We start from the raw sequence: 12,901 nt of genomic DNA, 5'->3' as shown, positions 1-12,901 counted from the left end.
AAACAAAGTGCAAAGTGCTTTGTTTAGACAAATTATCACAAGGACATTGCCTAATATTATCTGACCAGCCGTCTTGATGTAGAAAGGCTACCAAAAAGTGCACTGTGCCTAACCAAAACCTAGTGAGATGAAATCTGTATTGCGGATTCGTAATAAAAATTCTGAAAAATTGTTGTTGACTAGTCAAAAGACTAACGTCAACAAGACTCAGCATTCTGTGGTGTGTCTGAGATTGCTGGTGATGTAAACTAGCCCTGGAAAACAACGCCGATTTGATAATATATTTTGATTGGGGGGGGGGGGGGCATATTTTGAGGGTTATCAAAACCCATATCACAAAACATACATTTCAAGTAGCTAAGCCAAGGGATCTTCTCAACATTAAACATAGCAAGACAATCCACAAAAATAGCTCGTGAAAAATCTAAATTCACTTAGAGCCAAATCTTTGCCCGTAGCAAAAAAGATGTGAGAGCAATGCGGTCCTCGAGGTGATCCAAACTCAATTTGTAGTGACAGAATGTAGAAGAGGCACTTTTGGGCATCATCAGAAGCCTTCTAATAAAGTTATTCTCTATAGTTTGAAGTGTGTTACTCCTGCTGTACCCCCATACTCCTGCTCCATAAGTGGCGATAGAAAGGCATTTTGCTTTATAGAGGATTGACATTTCTTTTACTGGTTTCTGTCCAAATTTAGCTGCAAGCCGAAATACAGCATCCGTTGCTCCAGTTGTCTGCTGCGCTTTTAGCATCAACAAAGAGTCCCATGACAGCTGTATATTAAATAGGTCACCCAAATAAGAAAAACTTTTGACTTTCTCAATCTCATTTCCCTGCACCACAAAAGTTTTAGATTTTATTAACTTGGGGCCTCATACCATAACATACGATTTTTTAAAATTAACTTTTAGATCAAGGGATGTCATAAAATCTATAAAAGCATCAAGGGATTTCGGAAGGCTTATTGCTGTCATTGCCAGAAGGACAGTGTGGTGTGCATAAGAGAGTAATGGAACAAATTCACTGTCAATCTTCGGGACATCTAACTTCAGCAATAAGTTTGCCTCAAATCCATTTGTGTCCAAAAGAAATAAAAAAGGGACTAAGATACAACATTGACGAACCCCCTTGGATGAAAACATTGGCTGTGTTTTCTCGCCCTCATGTTGTATCGTATCTTGACTGTGGAGTTGGAGCGTATCCTGCGTAACAGGACTACTAACGATTCCTCCAGTCCCATGTCTCCCTATGGGAGGCATTCTTCTTGTTTAACCCCTCCTGTGCTCATGGCGAGGTCAGCTTGTTATGAGCCACGGCGCTCCGGTGCTCATGACGAGCCGAGCTCGTCATGACCGCGCCCGTTAAATGGAACGCTCGCATGCTGGGCTGATTCCCCTGCTGTGCTGAGCGTTCCATTGGAACGAGCGTGGTCATGACGAGCTCAGCTCGTCATGAGCACCGGAGCGCCGTGGCTCATGACGAGCTGACCTCGTCATGAGCACCAGGGCGCTGTGCGTGCCCCCTGCCCCCCAGCACAGCAGGGGGAAACAGCCCCGCAGTGAAGGTTAAAGGGTGACAATGAGTCAAAGGAGGGTGGCGCCATCCCAATGATGGTGAGATAAGCGATATCTTTTATAGATGCTCTTGGCATGTCCTTCAGAAGAGGGGGCAGAGTGGGTATTATTTCCCAGTGCCCATACTTTATCAAGACCCTCCTCTAATTCTGCAATAAAAAAATAAAAAATTGAAGTAAGCATGCACTATTTATTAATATTAAGGCAGTTAAAACATCCACAGCACTAGATGGTGCAATATTTTGAATTGTTTGTGTTTTATCTTTCCTATTAGAATATTTTTAAACTTCGAAACAGATGCTTGTACTGTGTAGCACCCAGCATGAACGTCTGTTTTAAACTTAGAAACATATGCTTGTACTGTGTAGCACCCAGCATGAACTTTTTGACCAGGGCCCCACAATAAACTTTCGAAATAACAGTTTCTTGGTTTTTTGTTTGAACTTCAGGAGTTATTTAAGAGCACATGATTGGCATGCTAAGCCTAGAAACCAAGGGCCTTATTTATGAAGGCCTTGCGTCAGTTTTGCGCCGCCGGTGCATCACTTTTTGTGACGCACCAGCGGTGTAAAAAATGCGCCTCGTTGCGCCATATTTAAAAAGTGACGCATCTAGGCAGATGCGTCACTTTTTAAACCCCTGCGCCACATTATACCTGCGTCAGGTATAATGTATGCAGAGGGGGCGTTCCCCCGCAAAAAGCCTCGTAATAGTGGCGCAGTGAAATCTATGAGAAATCTTGCGCCTGCCTCACAGCAGGCGTAAGACTGACGCAAGCCCTTTCACATGGGGCTTTCCCCATGTGAAAGGACGAATTGCTGGAGTTGCGTCACTTTTGTGACACACTCCAGTAATGCGTCACTTTTGCACTTACAGATACGTCAGAAATACTGACGTATCTGTAACTCCTTGCAACATGATGCGTCATACATTAAATATGACGCATCAGGAATGTCGTAAGGAGTGCGCAGTGAAAAGTGACGCATTGCTGTTGTCACGCAGCGATGCGTCACTTTTCATAAATGAGGCCCCAACAGTCTAATTATTCAGCAGTCTTGGGAGTGCTACTGGTTTACAACAATTACACACCACACATTGATTAGTAGCTCACATTATCTCGTGACAAACCTCATTGTGTAGCAATCCCCATTCCTTTTTGCAATCCTAGACTATGCTCAGGGCTGGACATGCCATGCAAACAGCCAGACATTCCCCGAGGGGCTGCTTTGTGCTGCCTTGCAGCACACTGTTCTGGAAACAACGAATGATGCTATATAGCCAGGTTTTATGACACTTCCCTCAATGATAGAATTCTCCATGCTGGAAGCAACACACCTGTGGAGCTGGCTGAACCAAATAAGGAAGAAGAGGCAGAGCCGAAACAATAGGCTTTTTTAAAGCTTTCTGACTCCATTTTGTTCCCTTATGTATCCGCAGAACTATTTTTTGCACACATGGGAGAGGTGTGGCATAGTGGCCAGTGCAGCTGACTTCAGAGCACGGGGCTCACGGTTCGATCCCTGGCGGCAGCTCAGCTCAGCATGATGGGACTCTGGGCAATAGCTCACTTAATCTCCCTGACGGCCCCCAGCGCCTTGAAAACCTAAGAGAACCTGCTAATGGATTGTATTTTGGCGACCTGAACACTAAGGCCCAGACTTACTAATGCTTTTTGTCAGGTTTGCATCATATTTATGACGCAAACCCAATGCAGAGTGTTAGGGTGGAACTTGTTATCCAACGCAAACAAGGGCTTGCCTTGCAAAGTATATCAAAATAGCGCAAAGTTGGGCAATGCTCTTCTTAGTGCTATTTTGCGTCAATGAGGCGTTCCATGGGTGATACATGGGCATTCCCATGCTACCACCCATGGTTTTTGATGCAAATCCCTATCTACTGACATTGATAGACATGCATTTGCATCAAAACCATACTCCTCCTTGAGGAACACGAAAAAAGGAGAAAAGGTTTCATTTTGCCTTATTGTTCCAACTTTGCTTGTGTGCTGCACTGTACAGCACACATACAAAGTGGGAACATAATTAAAGGATAGTTTTTGTACTGGAATGATCCCCTTCCATTTTAGTGAACACACACACACTTGCACTATGGCACAAGGGTTTGTGCATTGATGCATAGCATCCAAAAGTTCACCAGGGCTGATAGAAAAAAGGCACCTTATATTAATGGTGCATATTTTCTATCTCCCTTTGATGCAAGGCAGTGCAGTAACTTTGTTTGCTATGCTGCCTTGTGTCAAATATTAGTAATTCTGGGTCTAGGAGTGCCCACCTAGACCATCTCATGCCTCTTTCTTCCACCACCAGACACTCTCTGCCCCTTTCTGTAATCCGTGCAATTTACTTCTTTCCTCTTTCGTCCTCTTGTCATATTTTTCCACCTTTCTCTTCCTTACCCCTTGTGTGTTTTTTCATTCTCTTGCTCTCTGTAAGTCTAATGAGGAAAAATAAGCGCCTGTTCCAAAAAATGAGTGCTGGTAGGCCCTACCTGCAACCAATAACTCAAATTAAGCACTGATCACCACCCGAGTAATTTATATAAACAAGGTGAGAACAGTGGAAAAAACTCATAGGTTTTCATGTAAAGTCAGACCTATAATAGAGGGACCTGGCTCTGTATGAAATCATAAGGCCGAAAAAAACACAAGCGCTAGCAAGGGTCAAGCAAACAGCATGTAATATTCCTGTGCAAAAGATGTATATATCCAGTGAAATCGTACATATTACGCGGCATAACCTCAGTTGTCATCACACAGATATCTATATTGGAGGATTTACTACGAGTAAATATCTCACACAAGGGCCACTCACTCAATCTAGGGAGGTACTAAAATATCTTTTGTTGAATAATCGCTGTCAATGGCATCATTGACACACCTCTTGCTGAGTTTGACGCTCCTTGAGTGGTACTCAGGGTTTGTACGACACACCGGGGCAGATTTCCTTAGAGTTCACGCAACGCAGTGCAGCAAGGCAAGTTGCTAAGCTGCATGATATGGAGAGAGCTGAAAAGCGCCATATCGACTAAGATAGGGCGCTCTTCAGCTCTATCCCTGCGTGGGAGCACTTGGAGCTGCTTAGCGGCAACGCAGGCACCCTTGCCCCATGGTGCAAGGGTGCCTCCATTATGGGAAGGTTTGTTTTTGTGCTGGAAGGAATGCCTTTACTGCACAAAACAATCTTTGGAGGCTTATTCCTCTTTCTATGTGTGTTGCAGAATACAGCACACATGGAAAAAAGAAATAACGAGGAGAAATAGAGATATTTATACTCGTCACGCCTCACTTGGGAAGATGTTGCATTTTGATGCATTCCCAGGTTTATTAGCTTTAGTAAGTCTGGTAATGTGCCAAAATCCATGGATGGACACCTAGGAACGCACATGCTCTAGCCATGGAACATCTTTCCAATGCAAGGTAACGCAAGGCAGCGCTATGGGCTGAATTGCGTTACTTTGTATTTATTAAACCACACAAAGTGGCTTTTCGTGACTAAGTAAATACCAAAAATGATTTTGCATTGGGACTGCACTACAAAAGTGATGCAACTCAATGCAAAAACATAAAAAATCGAGGGGCATATTATCAAGGGGGTTTATCTCCGCTTTTTTGGCTTTAAAAGCCAAGAAAGCGGAGATAAAATTATCTCCCTATTACCTAGCTGTCGCTAACACCAGTTACGATGCTTGACCTGTTGAGGACACCATACACCAATGTTTATAGGATGCCAACGAGTCATCATTTCTGTGTGCTGGCAGAGGTTGCATCTTACAGAATTCTCTTTAAAAGCGGTGGCATTTCTAACAGGCAATAAATAAACAGTTTCTATATTTCATATTAAAGTTCATCTAACATTGATTGCTTTTATTGATGCTTTTCCGGTGTCTGCTGCAACTAGCGTATTTAAATGAATGTGAAAAAGGTTGTCAAAGCCCTGCAGCCTTCGAAAATAGTGTGTGAATTGTGTCAAGTGTTTCAAGCTAAAGAGAAGGAAAGAATTGTCCATTTTTTATTTTATATCTATTTTTCCACTCTCCCTCCACCCCTTACTTTTTCCTTACTTACTATATTGCTTTTTGTTTCTGTTTTGTTGTTCCTTTACTTGTCTCTCCATATGCGTATTGTTTTTCCTTTCTCTTTCTTCTTATTTTTGTTCTTTTTTCCTTACTATTTTTTTTTACCTTTCTGTTTTTTCTCTTTCTTACTTTCTCTCTGTCTTTTTACTCTCCACTTTCTGATCTTTTGCTTGTTATTTTTAGATTCAATCTTTCTCTGCTCTACCCCTTGTCTCAACTACTTTTGGATTTCTCTTCACAGGGCGGTAGAGATAGCCGACATGGATCGCCCGTCGCCAGACGCTGAAGCTCTGCGAGGTCTCCTGAAGATACTGATGTACTCTGCCAAAGAGTATAGCGTGCCTACACCACACCAAATAATACTACTACTTGCAAGACTTACCTAGCTACTATGTTAACATCTGTTGAGTTGTGCGTGCAGTAGGATCATTTATCAAACTACGTTGGCGACCCCGGGCCGACAAGTCGAAAAGAAGAAAGAAAAAACTCAATGTAGTTGAGTGCGCTGTCTTTATCAAGTTGTACAGCATTAACACAGAAAGATGCTTCTGTTTATTTTCGTATATTCATAATCCGTGCTACCTTAATAGGACATTAAAAGTAGAAGCCAACCCACCCCAACACTACCTTAGTTGACAGACAACCAAAGATCCCCAAAGCTGCTACATAGCTAAGGCAGCCATGTTTGTAGTTCTGTAGCGGGGAACATTGTCATCTGTGCCATGCTCAGAATGTGCTAGGCCTGGTCTGAAAAGTCTACTTTTTACAGTTTGTTTACATTTTTTTTAGGTTGGTCTGTTGGTTACCCCCCACCTCTCTCTTACACATGCATGAGCCTATTTGATTATTTTTGAACTTGGAAAAGACAGCAATGGATGGGTTCATGTTGGTAAAACAAAAGGGATGGGTTGAATTCTTAGTATGTGACAAGCGGGTAAGGGTGGTTGCGGGCCGGTGAGGATCATGGTGTGACAGAGAGCTGTGGGGGCTTTGAGGTGACGCAGCCTTCTCGCAGTGTGATCCATGAGGTTGGAGCATGGGCTTATGGGCAGCGAAAGGTAGAGAGAGAAGGGGATTCAGAAACAGGGAATCCCCCACATTTGCAAAGGGGTTTTCCACTCACTAGAATAACGCCACTTCACACCTAAAAGTAAAGGAAATCCTGCTTAACTGGATACAGGGTACCCTGACTCTTCTGCAGCTCCCGTTGGAGCCTCTGCTTCTTTACACTGGAGCCATGAAGTTGAAAACACATGAAATTAAAGCTAAAAACCCCAACCTCTTCCCAATAATCAAGGCCGGTCACCTGCATCTGGTGACATCTCACAGGTCTGTAGAAAACTACTGTGAACCTTTAACTGTTGTACCATGGTTGCCTTGTGAAAGTATATAAACACACTCATTGATTAGTTTTAGAGGTCTAACTATTTATAAACCTACTAAGAAAATAAGCCATATGACACTGGTGTGTCCAGCCATATGCACAAAAACCAGCTCTTCTGAATTGCACTGTTTCATAACATAATGTGTCCTACGTTGAAACTTTCCTTAACAAAATGTTCCCTTCTCCTCTCAGTTCTTTAAATGTTGTGTCTTTCTTTTATAGCACCAAGATGGTTTAAGCTTTTTAAATCAACACATGGCTTCCTCTATCGTTTTTCCATTTGACACCCCAAGAGCCATTTTTGGAAGCCAGCTTTTGTCTGTTTTAATTTTAAATAAGCTCTCTTTTAAATGTTGTGTCTATGCAATGTGCACTAACTAAAGGAAAGGAGAGGGGTGTGGGTGAGAAAGTGTACTGAAAACAAGCCAAAAACTGCCATTTCTTAAGCAATTCTGGATTCCATCACTTTGAAATGTATTTTTCAATATGTAGCTTTTTCCAGATATGTACTGCTCTTTAATGTCTTAGTGAACGTCAGTAAAACTTGTACTGTTCTTTGAAAATATAGAATACAGCTATCAAAGAAACAAGATTCATGACTGAATAAAAGTAATCACATTTGAATGAACTTTGAATGAGTCATTTTTATTTTCACAACCTACTTCTACACCCACATTTACTGAATTTTTGTGCGGACTATGGCGCGATACAAACCGACCCAAAAGATAGCGTATATTTTTCAAGCGCGCATGCACATTTTAGGAAATGTTGGCCTTACAGTGCAATAAATGACGATCAATAATGCTTTGGTGGGGTCAGTCTTGTAGAAAATCAAAAATGAGCTTTTCCAAATTCTCTGAATAATTACGGAAAGATTATTCGGCTTTCTAAAGCATGCTCTCCATGCGCACTTATGAGGCCTAAGGCTCTCGCCTGTCTCATTGCTTCTTCTTTATACGGATATCCTCTGAGTTGATTTATTCTGGGTCTTGCGATCACTTGAGGGTGGTGCTGGCTTATAGTCACTCATTCGTCAAAGTCGCAGCACCGAGGGAGTACCTTCTGTGTCCCCTCTGGCCGCCGCTACTCCAAGCCGCTACTCCAATATCTTTGGATAGTCGAGAGGTTACCTTTTAGACCCATTCTGACAAATTGTCAATGACCGTGCTCCTCTAAAAACTCTGAATATTCCAGTTGCCCTTTGTGTCTAACCCCAGTAAATTCTCCCACTGATACTTAGCCACTCAATAATTAGTGGAATTACCATTGGAAAACATGGATGTTGGGGGAAGGTGAAGGCTACAGTTAATGTTGTGACATTACACAGAAGGTCCTTAACTTTCAGATTTTCCAAACCATATCATTCTTTAGTAAAGGCCAGTAGAAAGAATCTCCAGACTTCAGGGACCACTAGGGTGTGTTAGAAGCGGGGTATCTGTCTCAGGCTCATCAGTGCAGGGTTCGGAATTTAGACCGTCATGTGTAATTATGGCTCCAATTACAGTGATTCTTCCAGGGTCTAATATGGCCTCCAATTGGAGCAATCAGAAAGCAAGCAGGAGTGGTTTATTGGGGCGTGGGGGCGTGCCTCCAATGTTTGTTTTATTGCCCCAGAATGGCGGGCGGGCCCCATATTATATGTTTATTTTACTGAGTGAATTTCTTTTGATAATTTTCTTTTAGCTGCGCGTTCACAGAATGGTTCGGGCAAAGTTTCCTTTAATTATGGAATAGTGCAGTGGGCTAACATGAGTGGGGTGGAATTGGAAGCTTGATGATTGACAGGCTCCATGTGGTGAAGTGTGCATGTCGGGTTGGATGGGTGCCTTGCTCTGACCAGCCGACAGGCAAACTTAAACCCTCGCCTACCGCTGCAATGTAGGAGCCTGGGGGATTGCTTCCACAGCTCCCAAGTCTTGTTATTCAGCTCCTGACCGAACCAATCATTGCGCTGCTCTCATGCTGTTTTCTAACATAAACTGCAAGTGAATAGCATCTACATTGGCTCGGAAGGGTGGGACTCAGGGCCAAGGTGGTAGTCACAAGTTCCATGCACGCCTGGAGGCAAAGTCATGACAAGTGTTCTCTCGGAGAAGGACTAAGGGCCAGATGTAGGTAGCCTAATACTGGTCGGTAACGACCGAAATTACCGAATTTCGCCCGTTACCGACTGGTATTAGGCTTTTGAGATGTAGGTGGCCAATTTACAGATTCGGTAATTTACAGAATCGGTAATTTTAAGAATCAGTAAATTACCGAATTCTTAAATACCGATTCGGTAAATTACCGAATCTGTAATGTAGGGAGCACTCAAATGAGTGCATTTTTCATTTAAGGATTCATTATTTACCACCAACTACAAGTTGGTGGTAAATATCGAAAACCTGTGAAAAAGCAAATTTGTGCTTTTCCAAAAGTGCCATGTGGCAGACATACATGCCCTTAGGGAATGTATGTGTACCACATGCGCACCCATGCACTATTCAGGGGTGCAACAGGGTGTCAATGTGACACCCTGCCACCCTTGTAAGTCTTCCCCCTGTAACCGATTCGGTATTTACCGAATCGGTAATTCCCATTCCTTCCTAAGGGCCTCCAGGCCCATAGGAATGAATGGGGAATACCGATTCGATAAATACGGAATCGGTATTTACCGAATTTTATAGATTCAGTAAAAATTACCGAATCAATACCTACATACCATTTACCGATTCTGAAATACCGAATCAGTAAAATTCGGTATTTTAGAATCGGTAAATAGTATTTACCTACATATGGCCCTTACGGACGATGAGTAAGTCACTCATGCTGTGGATGGTGTGCCTCATTAAAATAACATTGCTACATTGATCACAAGCTGTCCTGAAGGATTCATTTTCCGAGAAGATGTATTGACTCGCTGTATGTTGAAGCGGCCAAGCATGCATGCAGAGCGTAATGTAAAGTGTAACTGAAAAGCCGTCAGTCAAACAATGTCCACAACATTGTTAGCTTGTAGCACTCTTTCTTTTTGGCACCATTTTCTATACATTTTGTTTACAGCAAAGCATAATTGACATTGAAAGCATTGCCCGCAGGACGTGCATTTAATTTTAAAAAGAGCTTGAGATTTGAGACAATGAGCAACGCTTCCTACAGCTGAGTTTGGGTAGCTCGGACCATTACTTATTGTATCACGGTAGAGGCCTGTCCCTGATAACACATGTAGAGTATTCAGGAAAAATTGATTTATTGCTTTATTAGCAGTAAAAAGTCAGATTAAGAACATTCGAAGTCCAGTATGTTTGAATGAGGTTCAACACTCGGGAATTGAGGGGAGGGCTAAAGCTGAATTAGTTGTTTGTTCTTCCATGCTACAAACCTGTCTTCATTTTTAAATCTCCCCGTTTTGAAGAGACCATTTATACTCTTGTTAGAAATGGGCATCTCTAGTTGGCAGGTTGTTACCCTGCAAAGTAGAGACCCTTCTTCCTAGTCTAGATAAGGGAGTAACACTACTGATCTAACCCCTGCTCCCCTCCTTGGTAGCTTGGAAAAAAAGCAGTCAGGCTTATCTCAGTGGCAGTGTGTACCGCATGCACCAAACAAACAGTAATACAGTGAAAACACTACAAAAGGACACCACACTCTTTTAGAAAAATAGCCAATAGTTACCTATGTAAAACAAGACCAAAACGATAAACATCCAACTTACAGTTAGTCAGAATACTCATAAAGCAAAAATAGACTTTAAAACTGTCCCTTGAAGTCAATAGCTCTGTACGGGGCTATCACGGCATCGTGAACAGTTCTGGCTGACCGTGATGTCGCGGGTAAGCTACGGTGTTGGGAGGACCCGCAAACAGTACCTTTAGAAATGTGGGGTGTTGGGGATCTTGCGGTGAGCTCCAAAGAGCCGGCTTTGGCAGGCATCGGTTGCGGAGGTCGATGCAGGAGTTGTCAGGCCTATGAAGTCACATGTGTTACAGATCAAACTCCATGTGTTTGAAGGCGGGAGCGCCAGCCTCAGCAATCGTTGGGGCTGCAGTGCAAAGTACAACGGTGCGTAGTGCAGTGCCCTCAGATCACAGTGCAGGCAGGGGCTTGGTGAAGGCATCCATCGAAGAGACCAGGGTTGCGGTGCGAAACAGGGTGGCGCTTGTCACTGTGCTGGCAGGTCACGGGGCAGGCAGCGGAGGTGTCATTGCTGCAGCACTTTCCTCAGCTGATGAACTGGAGTCAATGGTGCCGGCGTTCGTGGGCCAATGCTGCGTTGTGGGATTGGGCGGTGCATCGTGTAACTGACAAGCAGTGCCCCCAAACCATGGTGCAGGCAGTGGAATCAACGTCAGCTGAGACCAGGGCTGTCGTGCGAAGGGGGACAGTACTTAGTGTTGTCCACGAGCGTTGTCCTCAGGTCAATGTGAAAGGAGCAGCATCGATGACGGGGTTGCGGCGTCGTTGTGGATATCAGGGTGGCAGTGTGAAGTGAGGCAATGCAGCGTGCGGTGCCACAAGTCATGGTGAAATCAGTGGCTCGGTGGTGTCGAACTGTGTTGTTAGTGAGACCAGGGTCGCAGTGCAAAATGCAGCGGTGCTCTCTGCTGTGCCTTTAAGTCAGGGCAGCAGCATCAGGGACAACATTGTATTGATTTTTCCTCTGTGGAAACTGAAACAACCAGTTCCAGAAGCTGGTACTCAAAGGCTCTTAAAGTCTTTGTTGTTCCTGAGACTTCTTGAATGGGGGGCAAGCTCTACCTCAAAGCCCTTGGAGACACTCAGGAAGAAGTTGCAGAAAGTTCAGTACAGTCCATTCTGTCCCCAGGACAGAAGCAGCAGCTACTGAAGGCCAACACAGCAAAGCACACAGCAAAGTGGTAGTCTCTCCTCACAGCTTCTCCAGCTCTTCTTCTTTGTCAGGTTCCTTGATAAAAAAAGAGTTCTAAAGTTCTGGGGTCAGGGTCCCATTATGTATATCACATTTCCCTTTGAAGTTGGTACAAACAAAGTTCCATAGGATACATAAACCAGTTAGGCCTGGCTCACACCAAGTTCACCACAGGAGGTGGAAACAGCTTTGTGAGAAGCAGACGCAGTCCATACAGGTGCCAGTGACAACTCTTCCCACTACTCTAAATGCAGCCAGGTCTTTTCAGCCTGGCTATGAGTCACTCACAAAAGGCAGGACACACCTCAAGCCCCCCTTGTGTCTGTCTAGTGTGAATGCAAATACCCAGCCCGGTCACTTCAAACCCAGATGGTGATGCAGAATCACCCTTTGCTTTGTTGGGTCACGGAGGTGGCCAAGGGGACAACACCAGAGTTGTTCCTGGAACAATGGGTAAAATAGAGGATTGACAATGATGTCCTCTCGGGCTGTTCATCATTGATTGGGCTCATAGAATCCTGGCCCAGAAGCTCCCTTCTGGGGGCCCTACCTCAAACCCATGATCACCAATATCCTTAATTACTGTGACAGGGACACCATACTGAGAGGTGCAAGAGTGAAGGGGTAACTCATTTGCCAGGCCGACCACGTGCTAATTTTTCTGGACTACGTCAAGTCCAATTCCAGTGGAAATCATATGAGCATGTTAAACCAAAACGATGGGACTGCAATTTATGCTCTTATTCACAGCACTGCTGCAAGTGGTTCACAATGGCAAGTCACACATTTTTCGACATCCCAGAAGAGGGCTGGGGCTGACTGACTGAACAAAGACAATTACAGCCAACCCAGCCTCCCCAATGGCCAGATCGTCTGGGTCTGCTTCTCGGGAGGCCCATGGAAGTAAACACTGGGGCCTTAGAGGCTGGAAACTGTCCTGTAAGGGACACCGGGGCCACCTGAACACATCTGCTTCATCAG

At 44.0% G+C, this 12,901-nt stretch overlaps 1 protein-coding gene across 2 annotated transcripts in view; it reads left to right on the top strand.

Moving 5' to 3' along the window:
* The window catches only part of MBP (myelin basic protein), a 914,133-nt gene extending 906,456 nt beyond the window's left edge, over positions 1 to 7,677 (top strand). For both annotated transcript variants that reach the window (XM_086965185.1, XM_086965184.1), the window contains one exon: positions 5,911 to 7,677. In XM_086965185.1, the coding sequence (XP_086821311.1) occupies positions 5,911 to 5,955 (45 nt within the window). In that variant the 3' untranslated portion in view covers positions 5,956 to 7,677. The remainder of the gene's footprint in view (positions 1 to 5,910) is intronic.
* The last annotated feature ends 5,224 nt before the right edge of the window (positions 7,678 to 12,901 follow it).

The sequence above is a fragment of the Lissotriton vulgaris genome, chromosome 4_1 (assembly GCF_964263255.1).
Source record: "Lissotriton vulgaris chromosome 4_1, aLisVul1.2, whole genome shotgun sequence".
NCBI classification, from domain to species: domain Eukaryota; kingdom Metazoa; phylum Chordata; class Amphibia; order Caudata; family Salamandridae; genus Lissotriton; species Lissotriton vulgaris.
Note: the sequence above shows the minus strand (reverse complement) of the source record. Positions and strands in the feature narration are given on the sequence as shown.